The 15,991-nt window shown below is 40.6% G+C and overlaps 1 protein-coding gene across 4 annotated transcripts in view; it reads left to right on the forward strand.

Annotated features, from left to right (window-relative positions):
• Nucleotides 1-15,991, forward strand: part of NFAT5 (nuclear factor of activated T cells 5) — a 276,432-nt gene that overhangs the window by 178,807 nt on the left and 81,634 nt on the right. For all 4 annotated transcript variants that reach the window (XM_030204661.1, XM_030204662.1, XM_030204663.1 and 1 more), the window contains one exon: nucleotides 7,959-8,036. In XM_030204661.1, coding sequence (XP_030060521.1) covers nucleotides 7,959-8,036 — 78 coding nt within the window. The remainder of the gene's footprint in view (nucleotides 1-7,958; nucleotides 8,037-15,991) is intronic.

The following is a 15,991-nucleotide window of genomic DNA, read 5'->3' on the forward strand; positions in this document are numbered from 1 at the left end:
GAGAATAGATAGGTGTGGGGTGACTGATTTGGAAAGCCCCGCGGGTCTCAGGTTCAGGGCTCAGTGGGAAATGCTTTGGATTACTCTTCCGGCTAAGGCACAAAGTTTGTTGCTGAATTTTTGAAGCTTCCCCTATGCTTCATGGGCTCAGCCAATAAATAGAGGGGCTGTTGATGGCGGTAAAGATGGTACAGTATCTATTGATAGATGGACAGGCAGTGTACAATGAGAGATACCACTGCCTTAAATACTGACCTTTGTGTGAACTGTATTACAAATACAGTTGACTATGTAATGGAGCAAAAAGGGGGGGGGGTAGGGTAAAGGGAGGGTTGGACAGGGCAGGGGGGTAGGGAAGGGTACTCCCCAAGATTCAAACAATTCAATAACTCACATAAATCGAAGCCGAACGAAGGAGTTTATTCTGGAATAATGTAGCCAGATGTTTGTCAATTATTGTTTTTTGTTATATTTGTAATACTAGAATGTGATAAGACATAGGGAGCACTAAGGGTCATTAAGAAGGGAAGAAAGGGGAGAAAATGCAAATACTATACTGTAACTTGATAGGCTGATTCAGCTTGTTGGTGGACAATTTTATGTATTAATTCTATTCTGGATAAAGAATTGTTTTATTTGTCTGTTACAACCAATAAAAATGATTTAAACTAAATGTCATCTGCCGTTTAGACGCCCAGTCTCATAAGGTCCTCTTGTAATTTTTCACAATCCTCTTGCGATTTAACAACTTTGAATAACTTGTGCAGAGGGACCATATCCACTCTTCTCCAGCCCTCAGGGACCACTTCAGACTCTAAGGAGGCACTGAAGAGGTCAGACAGTGGAGCTGCCAGAACATCTCCCAAGTTCGTTGAGTACTCTTGGATATATCCCATCAGGCCCCATCGCTTTGTCTACTTTTAGTTTAGCTAGCTCCTTACGAACACAGTTTTCTGAGAATCTGTCCTGGTCTACCACACATCTATCCCTCTTAGCGTTTGTTTTCTGCGGTCCTACCCCTGGCCTTTCATCCATGAACACAGAATAGACATAAGTGTTAAGCAGTTCAGCTTTACCCTTATCGATGGAAGACCAAATGACAACCGGCATGGTTAAAAAGTGAGGTGAAAGAAGCTATTTTAGCTCTAAGAAAATCAGAAAATGGAAGGAGGAACCAACTAAAAATAATAAGAAACAACATAAGGAATGTCAAGTCAAATGCAAAGCGCTGATAAGGAAGGTAAAGAGGGACTTGAAAAAAAAGATTGCATTGGAGGCAAAAACACATAGTAAAAACATTTTTTTAGGTATATTAAAAGAAGGAAGCCGGCAAAAGAATCGGTTGACGAGTCGGAGAAACTGAATGAAATCTCTATAAACCTGGAGAATGTAGTGGGGCAATTTGACAAACTGAAAAGTAACAAATCTCTTGAATCAAATGGTATTCATCCCAGAGTACTGATAGAATTGAAAAATGACCTTGCAGAACTACTGTTAGTAATATGTCATTTATCTTTAAAATCGAGCATAGTACCGGAAGATTGGAGGGTGGTCAGTGTAAGGCTGATTTTTAAAAAAGGTTCCAGAGGAGATCTGGGAAATTATAGACCGGTGAATCTGACGTCGGTGCTGGGCAAAATGGTAGAGACTATTATAAAGAACAAAATTACAGATAATATTCAAAAGCATAGCTTAATGAGACAAAGCCAACATGGATTTAGTGAAGGGAAATATTGCCTCACCAATCTATTACCATTTCTTTGAAGGGGTGAACAAATGTGGATAAAGGTGAGCCGGTTGATATTGTGTATCTGGATTTTCAGAACGCGTTTGACTTGGAAGCTCCCTGTCAGTATCAGGCCGCTTGTTAGCGTGGGTGGTAAGGACGTGAAGTGGATTCTGTGTTATATCTTCTCTGAGGGGCGCCTCGGGTAGGATTTTTAACAGTCAAAATAAACTTTCTCAAATTCTTGTGCAACATTTTCAAAAATTATATGCTGATGGCTCGATGGGAGAACCACAAGTTATGTTGACCTTTTTAGAGCAGGCCCAACTTCCCACTTTATCTGTATAAGAGCCACAAACTCTTAATGAACTGCAGGATGCAATCAGATTGATGAAATCAAATTCATCCCCTGGGGGGGGATGGGGTTTCTGGGGAATTTTACAACCTCACTTAATAGGCCCCCTTTTAGCGTATTATGAAGCATTGGTGGAAGCAGGTCACTTTCCCATGCATGACAATACGGCCCTCATAACACTTGTACCAAAACCCAATAAACCAAGAGAAGAAGCAGATTCAAATAGACCAGTTTCTCTTTTGAACATTGATATTAGATTATTAGCTAAGGTGATGGCCTCCAGGTGGGCAACTTATTATTATTATTACATTTGTACCCCACGCTTTCCCACAAAATGCAGGCTCAATGCGGCTTACATAGTAATTTGAAATACAAAGTTAATAGAATTTTAATAAAACAATGTAAAGTTGGGTTTAGTAGTGTATGATGAGCTAGATAATATATGACTAGGATAAAAGAGGGTAGACAGGATAGGATAGTGTAATTTGGGAGAAAGGGTAAGGAGGGATAAAATTAAGGAGAGATGGAAAGAGAAGGATGGGAGGTTGGTTCCGAGGCACTCAAGATTTTTCTATAACATCTTTGGAAAGAAAGTTGTTCTCAGGGGTGCACTTTGCTCAGATCCTTCATACCTCAGGGAGTTTACCTCTTGGAGCATTTGCTGCTAATCCTGTTTTGAAGACCAGTAGGGAGGTTTGGCGATGGATTTGTATACGTCATAGTTTTTCAGCAAAAATAACACCTTTTCTTTTGTTATGTGATAATCTGGCTTTCAAGCCTGGAGTAAGTCGTAGAGTATTCACTTACTGGGAGGCACGAAGTTTAAAAATTTTGGTTCAGGTTCTAACTGAAGAAGATAAAATTAAACCATTTCCAGACCTGCAAAAAGAATTTGCTTTGTAACCAATGCACTACTTTGCCTATTTACAACTGAAACATTACATATCCTCATTATTGTGGACAGATCTCACAGAGGATGTCAGAGAGATAATAGCAGATGCATACACTTTGGGATCCCACTGACATGTGCCTTTGACTTATCATAGATTTTTAAAAGATTCAACAGACTTAGGTTTGTACAAATTCCTGGAGGAAAAGTCCATAGTCTGCTATTGAGAAAGACAACTGCTTGCCCTGGGATTTGTAGTATGCAGTGTTGCCACGATTTGGGTTTCTGCCAGGTACTTGTGACCTGGCTTGGCCACTGTTTGGAAAAGAGGATACTGGGCTAGATGGATCATTCGTCTGACCCAGTATGGCTGCTCTTATGTATGTTATGTTCTTATTGAGGGAATGGAGTCAAGCCTGAAAGACTTGCGTCTTCTCGTTAGTTGCCCACTAGAAAGCAAGAGATTCACAATTTTTATAGCCCCTTCTATGAGTCCCTTGCCTATGTGCTGGCCTATTTTGATGGGCAGGGGTCAAAGATTTCTTAGATTTTGTCAAGGTTTTCAAGTTAAGAGTTCCATATGTCTTTGTAAGGAGAGGGTAGGTTTGCCAACAAAATTAGTCTTTATCAGGATTTACCGGCAGTCTCACCCAGTCTCCTGTCAGCTAAGCAGGAGCACACAAAAATATGCAGCAAAATCATTGAAGTTCAGTTTTGATAGGCTGGTTTTGCTTGGAGATTGCAGAAGGCTATTTATTATTCTGAATAAGTGCTTGGTTGAATTGTCAGCCTGTTCAAAACATTGAGAGAGAACTTGTTTTTTTGACTGCTGTTAAGGGTTGGTGGTACTTTGCCATGTATTTCCTACAGTTTAGCCTGTTCTCATACAGATGAGATTTACACCATCTCCTTTCCACTTTCTGTCCCTCGTGTTTAAGGGTCTGAAGTTCTGGAGAGAACCAAGGTGAATATGAGTGGAGCATAAGACTTTTTTTAGTGCTGCAGTTTTCTCAGGGCCTTAGCTGAGTGTGTATTCCAAATAGCAATGTAGTTGTTTTTTTTTCGTCCACATGTGGGTAATGCAAGACCTCTAGGAAATTCTCAGCAGTCAGCTTTTTGGTCTTTTATCTCCTTCCAAACTCTGGGAGATGCCATTTGTTTCAGGTGGTCACTTAGAGAAAATTTAATTAGAAAGTGGTATTTCAATACCATTATCTTGGTGTTCTGGGATGTCAGCCCCTTCAGTATATGACCTTTTACATGGGCTGGAGAATTGATCAATCATAGCGCTGTCATCATGTCCATGAAGACAACTGTGGTGGTACATGGGTTTTGATACATAGATTAAAGTCCCCCATGATAACCAGCCTAGGGAAACAAGGTCACCTCTATAATCAGATAAAGGAATTCTTGCACAGATGATGTATTACGAGGTGCTTGCTCTTCCATGAGCAGCCAGATTGGTTTCTTCCTGGATTAAAAGAGATTCTGATTCATAGGTGGGTATGGCAATTCTGCACAGTTTGATTGTGTCCCAAATCAGAACTACTGTCCTTCCACCCTGTCTCCCTGGTCTTGGTTGATGTTGGATATTGAAACCTGCCATAGTTCAAACAGTGGTAAACCCCTGGTTTCATCAAGCCAGGTTTCAGTTATTCCTAAAATGTCTAGATGCTGTTTATAGATGATTACGTGCACTGAGGATTTCTTATCAGCTGGTCTGGTTTTTACTGGACCTTTGGTTCCAGAAGATGGTCTGGGGGTGCTGGGTATGACAGTGAGGTGATTGTAAGTACTGTTACATAGCTGTTTGACCTCTTGCACTTTTTTTTTCTTTTTGGTTGATGGCGATTATGGTTTAATTTTCCACACACCACTGGGATACCAGAGGTCTCTTGGGCTAAGGCACATTTGTGGTGGTGCATGCTTCTTAGGCAAATTTTACTAGGCAAATTACCTAAAACACTCTATGGATCAGCAATCTTTGGGTTTAGTAAAACAAGTTTTAACATCACTGCATTACAAAAGACTTTAAGCCAATAGGTCTGAGAGAACAAAGACTTTAAAATTGCAAATTCAGATCAAGCCTGGGAGATTAAAGGCTTCCAGTAATAGAAAATCAAATGACTGTACTTTGTACTTCTGTGTGAATTTCTTTTGCCATTTAATGCAATGGATGTGCAGGAACTTTAGTTTCAGCAAAATCAGAATCTTTAAGATAATTATGTAGTTAAAAATCTTTCTTTTGTTGTCCAGGTAGTAGGGTTAGACATAGTTGTAGACCCAGCACAGATCACAGGACAAGAGGAGAGTTGTTTGTAATATATGCAGGGAAGATAGGTTTCCTTTCTCCAAACAAAATGAAAAAATACTTGAGACTGAACAGAAGTTTGTATACATTTGAGTTGTAAATAACAATTATATTATTTAATCTATGGGCAACTATAGTAAAACTAGGAAAATGTTACAAAAACAAAACTAAAAGGAGCCAATGCAAAGTTTTACTATCTTGGCAACTCAGACCAAATGTATGCCACACATTTAAAAAGGTGAAAGAAAAGCATAATAGCAGCTGGCATTGTTAAAAGGTGAAATGAGAGAGGCTATAAGCTATTCTACAAAAGAAAAATGGATAGGATCTGAATGAAAAGAACAGGATTATAGCATAAGCACTGATAAGTTAGGTCAAAGAATTGATAAGGAAGGCAAAAAGAGAATTTGAAAAGAAGCTTGTTGTAAAAAAATATCTCATAATAAAAACTTTCACAGGTACAGTATAAGCAGGAAACCTGTGAAGGAGTCACTTGAACCTTTAGATCATTGTGGCATTAAGTGGGACCCCAGGGAGTACAGAATTCTTTGCTTCAGCCTTTCCTGAGTAAGATGTAAAGGAGCTATCCATGCCAGAAATTGTATTAAAGGTAGTAATTTGAGGAACTCAAACAACTTGGTGAACTTGGAATTCTTCAGCTTGGAGAAGAGACGGCTGAGGGGAGATATGATAGAAGTGTATAAAATAATGAGTGGAATGGATCGGGTGGATGTGAAGCGACTGTTCACGCTATCCAAAAATACTAGGACTAGAGGGCATGAGTTGAAGCTACAGTGTGGTAAATTTAAAACGAATCGGAGAAAATGTTTCTTCACCCAACGTGTAATTAGACTCTGGAATTCGTTGCCGGAGAACGTGGTACGGGCGGTTAGCTTGACGGAGTTTAAAAAGGGGTTAGATAGATTCCTAAAGGACAAGTCCATAGACCGCTATTAAATGGACTTGGAAAAATTCCGCATTTTTAGGTATAACTTGTCTGGAATGTTTTTACGTTTGGGGAGCGTGCCAGGTGCCCTTGACCTGGATTGGCCACTGTCGGTGACAGGATGCTGGGCTAGATGGACCTTTGGTCTTTCCCAGTATGGCACTACTTATGTACTTATGTACTTATATCCTAAAAGGCCAAATCAACAAGCAAAAGATCAGTAAATCAACTGGACTGGATAGTGTACACACCAGACTATTTAAAGAACTCAAAAATGAAATTGCAGATCTACTATTAGTAATCTGACCTAATTGTCGATGGTACCTGAAGAAGATTCAAAGGTGCCATTATAACACTGATTTTAAGAATGGTTTCTATGAGTGATCTTGGGAAAATATAGACCAGTGATCTTGATATCAGTGCCAGGTAAAATGTTAGAAGCTGTGTTTTTTATTTTAAAAATGTATAAATTATTTACATTAGAAATGCAAACTAGAAAGGTTATATACACCAGTATCATTCTCAAGCTGTTAGAAGCTAATTTAAATAACAAAATTACTTGAACACATAGATTGACATAGTTTAATGGGACAGAGTCAAGATGGATTTAGCCAAGGAAAGTCTGTCAAATGTTTTTGAAAATCTAGACACAACTGCCACCTTTATCTGCCCGCATGTTTATGCTTTCAAAAAATATATATTTAGCAAAATCCATCGTAAGAGACTCCTGAGAAATTAAAAAGCTATGGGTGAGAGATGCTAGAAATTTGAGAGTTAAGGATTCCTATGACTAATTGATTCATTCATTCAGATGAAGACAAAGTAGTACATTAAAAAGAAATAGAATTTGTTGCTGGTAGATGTGGTGAAAACAGTTAGTTTAGCTGGGTTCAAGAAAAGCTTTGATAAATTCCTGGAAGAAAAGACCATAAACTGTTATTAAAGAGGGTTTGGGGAAAGCGCTGCTTATCTCTTTGGGTAAGTAGCATGGAATCTTGCTACATATTGGGTCCTGCCAGTTATTTTTGACTCTGTTGGAAGAAGGATACTGGGCTAGATAGACCTTTGGTCTCACCAGAATGGCAATTCTTATGCTCTATCTTTGTAATAGAAAGATCTAACGTTCAGTTTGTTTATTTTTAAATAAGTGGACTAACACAGCAAGCAACACCCCTTTATGCTCTTGAAATTACCCTGTTTTCTTTTATGTGTTGAGTGTAAATGATGGTTTTCTCATTTGAAGATCCTTCTTTTAGATTAACAACTATATTTAAAGTGCTGAGTTACTAAGCGGAAATATTAGGAGGTAAGTGAGAATGAAACCCACCCACAGAGATAATTGTTTTATAAACATATGCACTAAAACTTAAATGTTCGATATTTAATTTGCTTAATATACCACCTTTCAATGAGTGCAAGCAAAACAGTTTACAAAATGAAAAAATAGAGGTTGTAGAAAAGGATAGGAATTATAATAATGGATATGAAAGAGAAACAATAGTCAGAGAGAGAGAGAGGAGAAAACTGCAGCCAATGAAGGCACCTACATTGTGGCAGCTGCTGGGAAGGCCTGGGAGAACAGGAAATAAGATAAGGCCCAATGTGTCTGAAACTTAGAAATAGACTGTCCTCCTCTTTATATGAAATGTATGCATAATTCTGTTCATTAGTACTCAAATTTGTTTTCAACATTGTGCAAATTTAACATCACTATTTTTTTTATATTTATAGCTGGCTCTCTCAATATTAACGTGAAGAAAGAAATATCTAATTCTTCACAGCCATGCTCTTTTGAAGAAGCAATGAAAGGTATGGACTGTATTCTGAAAAAGTTTCATTAAGATTTAACAATGGCTGTTACAAAAAGGTTCACCCAAGATGGTGAATAGCAGGTTTAGCTGTACACAAGCAAGTTTGTTTTTATATTATATCCCACATTATCCAGACTGTTTCAGTTCAGTGTGGTTTACAATAAACAGTGGTTATAACAGTTTACGTACAATGAATTGAGGTTTCTAGTTAACAGTTAATAGAGAAATATTTGTTAAACAGACATTTTTAAAGCTTTTCGGAATTAGAGATAAGAACATATGCTTCTGATTTCTTTATGAATAAGATTCCACCATTTAGAACCTTGATAACTGAATCCAGTTATATAAATAGTCTTATGTTACATTTTTACAATTAGGTAAATGCAACCACAGATATTCTCTTGATGTTGGTTTTGCATTCCTAGCCAACAATACAGTTAAGTCCATCATATAGTCTGGTGCCATGCCAAACAATTTTGAAAATTAAGGTGCATGTTTTAAACATTGTTTGGGCTCTGATCGGGGAACCCAGTGCCTTTTAAAACTTTGATACGCCACTGATTAATTGAGCTGCTGTATTCTGGGCAGTCTGAAACAATTTAAGTATAGGTTCTTTGCTCCCTACATACATTTAATTACAATAGTCCAGTTGTGAGATGGTTGTTTGGACTTGTAATCAAAAGGAATTCTTATTAAAGTAAGCTTTAACCCTTTTTAATCTCCACATTGTCTTGAATACCTTTGCAAGTACTGCATGAACTTGGTTTTCGAACAATAGATGATTATCAAAAAGTACTCATAAGATTTTTAATTGCAAATCTATTGGATAAACAGTTTGATCAAATATAAAGTTAGAATAAGAGGTGTGACAGTGTGAACTTGATAGCACAAAGAATTTATTTTTTTCTCTATTCAGTTTGAGTTTGAAAGTCATTGCCCACTGTTCCATTGTCTAGACCTGAGTATCTCTGAGATATCCTTAATGAAAGGAACATATATAATGATGTCATCTGCATAGATGAAAGGGTTGAAGCCCATATTATGTAGCTTCTTTCCTAATGGTGCTAGCATGACATTGAATAGGATTGATGAAATAGGAGATCCCTGTGGCACATTCAGAATGCGTTCTGAAATCCATGGGATCGATATATCAATCATTTTTACCTGGTAATGATCTGTTTTTTAAAAATCCCATAATCTATTTGTATATCACGCCACTGATTCCCATATTATCCAGGAATCTTAACAATATAGTATAGTCCACCATGTCAAAAGTTAGATTTTTGTAATGATATAGCTATAATAAAATGACCAGATCTCTGTGTGATAGATCACTGAAGTGAACTTGGAAATAGGAAACCTAAATTATTATAATTGTGTTGGTAATGTTGACTTTAAAACAGAACAATTGGACATTGATCTAACAGAAATAGGATGCAATGCCAGCATAATAGAGATGAAGCATTTCAATTAGTAGTGCGGGGTTGGGGTGGGGGGACTTGTTGACTTTGGGCCAAGATGGATAAGACAAGCAAAGGGGAAAGGATTTTGCAATGAGCTTATGCCTTTTTCAGTAGCTCAGGATGAGTTAATGAGGTACATTAGGTATTAAATGAGGCTGGCTAGATTGAAGGTGAATTGTATTCATAGTTGAATAAGTAAAGTGTATCTAGTCTCAGAAAATACATGGTCTTCCACCTGATTCCAGAAGCATAGTTAGGCATTTCCGAGAGTTAAGGAGGAGTGGCCTAGTGGTTAGGGTGGTGGACTTTGGTCCTGGGGAACTGAGGAACTGAGTTTGATTCCCACTTCAGGCACAGGCAGCTCCTTGTGACTCTGGGCAAGTCACTTAACCCTCCATTGCCCCATGTAAGCCGCATTGAGCCTGCCATGAGTGGGAAAGCACAGGGTAACATAGTAGATGACTTCAGAAAAAGACCTGCACGGTCCATCCAGTCTGCCCAAGAAGATAAATTCATATGTGCTACTTTATTTGTACTGTCCTCTTCAGGGCACAGACCGTATAAGTCTGGCCAGCCCTATCCTCATCTCCCAACTACCAGTCCCGCCTCCCACCACCAGCTCTGGCACAGACCGTATAAGTCTGCCCAGCACTATCCCCGCCGCCCAACCACCAGCCCCGGCACAGACCGTATAAGTCTGCCCAGCACTAGCCCCGCCTCCCAACCACCAGCTCTGCCACACATTCTAGGCTAAGCTCCTGAGGATCCCTTCCTTCTGCACAGGATTCCTTTATGTTTATCCCACGCATGTGTAACAAAAAAATATTTATATGTGGGTTAGGATTAATTTCCTTAGTGCTCTTGTTCTCTTCAAGTCTTAATGTCCTTAATTCTTGTCTTTTCTGGCTGCTGTGGTGTGGTTAACCGTTGTATTATGCAAGATAAGACAAGTGTTATTGCAGTTGGCTCCTTTGGGTAACATTACATTACAGCTCCATTTATATTCCACATTTACCTATAATGTTCAATGTGAATAACAATAAAATAATCCAGCTCAAGTTAGATACTGGGAGCTTACATAGCCAGAAGTATACGTTTTTATTTATTTATTGGGGTTTATTAACCACTTTTATGAAGAGATTCACCCAAGGCGCGGTGTACAACAGGTACAGTTTAACATCAAACTTAACAATTTTGTTAGCAGCATAACAATAGTAAAATAACCAAGAATAAGCATTGATATTATAAATGAGTTAAACAGCAGTGGAATTCAAATACCAGAGATAGAACAAGGAGAAACAACTTAAGAATTCTTGGAATTAAAAAAAGTTAGGAGGGCTCCAGCGCTGCGTATGCCTTGTAGCGCTATAGAAATGCTAAATAGTAAATAGTAGGCTCCAACTCCATCAAGTTTATGGAAAATCTCCTACCCACGCTTTTGGGTTTAAACTTTAGCCCATCGCTTGAAATCAAAAGGGCCCACAGAGTCCCCTCTGGCAAGCCTGCACAACAATTCTTCCCTCGCCGATTGTCCTGAAGATTCTTCGCTACCCTCAAAATTTAGGAATTCTGCAAAATGCCAAACTGAAATCGCCTATCTTCTATGAGGGCATGAAAGTGTTAATTTTTCCGGATCTCAGTAAGTCTACCGTTCATCACAGAAAACGTCTTGCACAACGTGATCGCCTGAAGTCTTTTGGTGCTCAGTTTTGTCTCCTTTACCCTGCTCAAATGCGGGTGACAATCCACAATTCTACCCACACCTTTGATGACCCAGAGGCCCTAAAACTTTTTCTGGACACCTTTTGAGATCTAAACATTAGTAAACATCTCAATTCCCTCTTCCAGTCCTTTCTCTCGTTTTGGAAATTATTTCCATTGTGTAATGAGATTTATATATATTTGCATAATACTTGCTATAAATCTAATATAATAAAACGCACCCTCAACGTTCTGAGGACAACGTTCTGTGAAGCCATGAAGCCATCTGACGTCACTCCCAGGCTGAAGGATTTGTGGTGTGAAGCCTTCAAGCCAGCCAGCCAGCCAGCCGTCTCTGCCCCGCCCTCGTGTCAAACGTCATGACGTCGAGGGCGGGAAAAAAAAAAAAAACAAATCCGGCAGCGAAGCGTCAGGGAAGGAGGCGGCGCTCCCGACGTCTAGCCTTCCCTTCGCTGTGTTCCGCCTTCTTCTGACGTCAAAGATGACGTCAAAAGAAGGCGGAACACATCGAAGGGAAAGCTAGACGTCGGGAGCACCGCCTCCTTCCCTGACGCTTCGCTGCCGGAACCGCCACGGAGGTAAATTTAAAAAAAAAACAAAAAGGGATGCATGGATGCGAAGGGGGGGGGGAGAAGAGGGCGGGCCAGGCTGGGACATGGGAGAGAGAGGAGCATGGATGCGAGGGGGGTCATGGAAGGGAGAGAGGGGACTTGCTGGAAAAGGATGAATGGAGGCGGCAGGGGACAGAGGAGCATGGATGGGCATGGATTGGGAGGGCAGGGCTCAGGGAGAGAGGGGAATTGCTGGAAAGGGATGAATGGAGGGGGCAGGGGACAGAGGAGCATGGATGGGCATGGATTGGGAGGGCAGGACTCAGGGAGAGAGGGAAATTGCTGGATAGGGATGAATAGAGGGGACAGATGGGCATGGATGGATATGGATTGCAGGGCAGGCCTCAGGGAGAGAGGGGAATTGCTGGATAGGGATGAATGGAGGGGCCAGGTGACAGAGGAGCATGGATGGGCATGGATTGGAAGGGCAGGACTCAGGGAGAGGGGAATTGCTGGATAGGGATGAATGGAGGGGACAGATGGGCATGGATGGATATGGATTGCAGGACAGGCCTCAGGGAGAGAGGGGAATTGCTGGATAGGGATGAATGGAGGGGCCAGGTGACAGAGGAGCATGGATGGGCATGGATTGGAAGGGCAGGGCTCAGGGAGAGAGGGGAATTGCTGGATAAGGATGAATGGAGGGGACAGGTGACAGAGGAGCATGGATGGGCATGGATTGGAAGGGCAGAGCTCAGGGAGAGAGGGGAATTGCTGGATAGGGATGAATGGAGGGGACAGGTGACAGAGGAGCATGGATGGGCATTGATTGGGAGGGCAGGGCTCAGAGAGAGAGGGGAATTGCTGGAAAAGGATGAATGGAGGGGGCAGGGGACAGATGGCCATGGATTGGGAGGGCAGGGATCACACTCTCTCTCATATACAATGTCTTTCAGACTCTCACTCTCACACACTCGCTTGGTCTCATACACTCACTCTCACAGAGAATCTGTGTCTCACACACACTCTCTCTCTCGCCCACACACACACACTCTCTCTCACACTGTGTCTCACATACACACTTGCACACACTCTCATTCTCACACACACACTCTCGCACAAACACACTCACACCCACACTCACTCTCTCTCTCACACACTCACACTTTCACTCTGACTCTCAAACAGTCACTCTCACATACACTCTCCCAAACATACACACTCCGAGGAAAACCTTGCTAGCGCCCGTTTCATTTGTGTCAGAAACGGGCCTTTTTTACTAGTGTTTAATGTTGCTCTCTTTTTGCCAATTATCTCCAATCTCCTAACAGTTGTTATTTCCTCATTATTTGTAAGATTACATGCATGCTGCAAAAAGTGGAATTAATTACCAGAGATATAATATAGCATTAGCATAATACTAATGATACATCTAATAAGCATGCATTACAGCGTTCGACTAACATAGATATGATGCTAAATACCCACTTACAGTTAAAAATTTAATCATTTAAACACCATTTAAATAGAAAAGATTTTAAGCGTTTCTTAAATGTTTCACTGTTTCCAACCTAATTTCTGTTGGAAAAATGTTCCAAATCTTCGTAGATTGGTAGGGATTGTTAGAGAATGGACATGTTTGTGTCTAATACCATCAACAGGTGGGTAGTTTAGTTTCAACTGGCTATTTAAATGAAGACTTTTCCCAGAGGAAGAAAATGGCAGAATCAATGTGAATAGCAAAGGCATAGAACCATGAATAATATTGAGAATTTTCATACATAATTTAAACAGTGTTCTTGCTTCTGTAGGAAACCAATGCATTTGTCTCTGCAACGGAGTTGCTCTTTCCCATTTGTTTGCCTGGCTGATCAATCTATTTGTACACCGCCTAGAACTGTGGATTGTGTGTTCAATAAATATTTTCAAAAAATAAATCAGGTTGCAGTATTCTTGATAGGGGCTTATTGAATTTGGATATAAAAATATTGCATGTACTTGTAATTAGCATTTTTGAAAAGAGCTGCTCTTTGTTGATGATAGTTACTGTAGAGTACTGTTTATAGTCTGCTTCTGGATTTCCAATCCGGTTGGAGTATGCCTTGCTCAATGTTTTAAATTAGTTTAGTTACTCATTGAGGTGTACATTATGCATAACATTCATTAAAAATGTATCTTAAAACAGACTTTCAACAAAGCCAGACAACCACAGGAAAGAAACCATAGATTTAGAAGATAAATACACCAAGAAGTCAGTGGACAGTAACAGTAAACAGACTGTTACTCTGATTCCTGTTGTCTAGATGCTGGATGCAACATATTATCAATTCAGCGTCCATTCACCAAGACTGTGTCCATATGATAAACACCTCCAACATAAGAGTAGCAGTACTGGGTCAGACCAATGGTCTATCTAGCCCAGTATCCTGTTTCCAGCAGTGGCCAAGCCAGGTCACAAGTACCTGGCAGAAACCCAAATTGTGGCAGTACTACATGCTACCAATTCCAGGGCAAGCAGTTACTCAAAATGTCTGTCTTAATAGCAGACTATGGACTTTTCCTCCAGGAACTTGTCCAAACCTTTTTTAAACCCAGATGCGCTAACTGCTGTTGCTACCTTCTCTGGCAAAGAGTTCCATAGCTTTACTATTCGTTGAGTGAAAAAATATTTCCTCCTATTTATTTTAAAAGTACTTCCATGTAACTTTCTTGAGTGTCCTCTAGTCTTTGTACTTTTGGAACAAGAAAAAAATCAATTTTTCTTCTACTCATTCTACACCACTCATGATTTTTGTAGACCTCAATCATATCGCAGAAGCAGGTGAGCGACCTGCTTGACATTGTCAGGCCCCGTGCATGGGGTTTCCTGCAGGTCATGGGATCCATGACAGCAATGATAGAGGCCTACGTCTGGGTGTGGAGGATCTTTGAAGGGGGGTGCTCCAAGAGGCAAAAGGTGCCTTTGTGGGTGCTGGTCGTGGATATTTTGGATTTCTTGCAGAATGGTTCAGAGAATCCCTCAGAGTTTAGATCTCTGCCTTTAGTATGCTGTCAAGGTCTGGCTCACAGTAGACAGTTGGCTGCAAATCCTGATGTTGTGCGTTTCTTTAGGGGGCTTAAGTTGATTGTCTCCGAGGAGGTGTATGATCTGTGTATGGGATTTAAATCTCACTTTGATGTGTCTGACTTTATGGCTTGTGGTTTATTATGATTTTGCTATACCACTTCATTTGCTAAAGTGTCAGATCCTTCATAGTTGACCAAGAGAGTGGCTCAAATGGTTGGAAACAGGATACTGGGCTTGATAGACCTTCAGTCTGTCCCAGTATGGCAATGCTTATGTTCTGTGTTCATCCAGAGAGGTGGAATGGCAGCAGCAAAGAAGTTAAAAATAAAAATGAAGGAGAGAGGAAGTGACGTCAGCGCTATTGAATGGCTGCCTAAAGAAAGAGCTCTGATATAGCCAGAGTAAAAAGCAGTTCTTACCACCCCGAAAACGCGGTGAAAAACCTCACCAGGCAGAATACTGAGCTCCAGAAGTAATGGCAGCACGGAAAAAACTCGCCAAATTTAAATATTCAGAGGAGAACCCCAAAACGGGGAAAAGCGCGAGAGTAGCGTCGCGAAGTTTCAAAATGACGGACGGAGTGTCCGAATCGGACCCAGAACACGAAGAATTGATGGAGGGAAATCCGGAGATGAGTAAACTAGATGTTTCCCGCTGGTTTCAAGAGCTCAAAGCAGAAATGGTAAATACCAGGAAAGGAATACAAGCGGCAATAGGAGAGCTGCGAGAGGAATTGAGAGACATGGGGAAACGAGTTGCAGAAACTGAGGAGAAAGTAGACGGAATGGAGGAGGAGGTGAGGGAGCTGCAGCAAGCTCTACAAAAAGAACATCAAAACAGAGAAGCATTGGAATTACAACTAGAAGACCTGGAAAACAGGTCAAGGCGATGCAATCTACGTTTCAAAGTCATACCAGAGGATAAGTCACACAAAGACGTGTCAAAAATAATACAAGCAATTTGTGCCTTCATCCTGGACATGGACAGCGAAAGCAAAGATCCACCAAATCCAGCCAAATATAGAATTGATAGAGCGCATCGGACTCTAGGGCCGCAGAGAGCTGAGGGGCCTCGTGACATAGTGGCCTGCTTCTATGATTACAACACTAAAGAAGCTGTTTGGCGCAAAGCGCATGCCATGGGAGAGATA

The sequence above is a fragment of the Microcaecilia unicolor genome, chromosome 5 (assembly GCF_901765095.1).
Source record: "Microcaecilia unicolor chromosome 5, aMicUni1.1, whole genome shotgun sequence".
Classification (NCBI taxonomy): domain Eukaryota; kingdom Metazoa; phylum Chordata; class Amphibia; order Gymnophiona; family Siphonopidae; genus Microcaecilia; species Microcaecilia unicolor.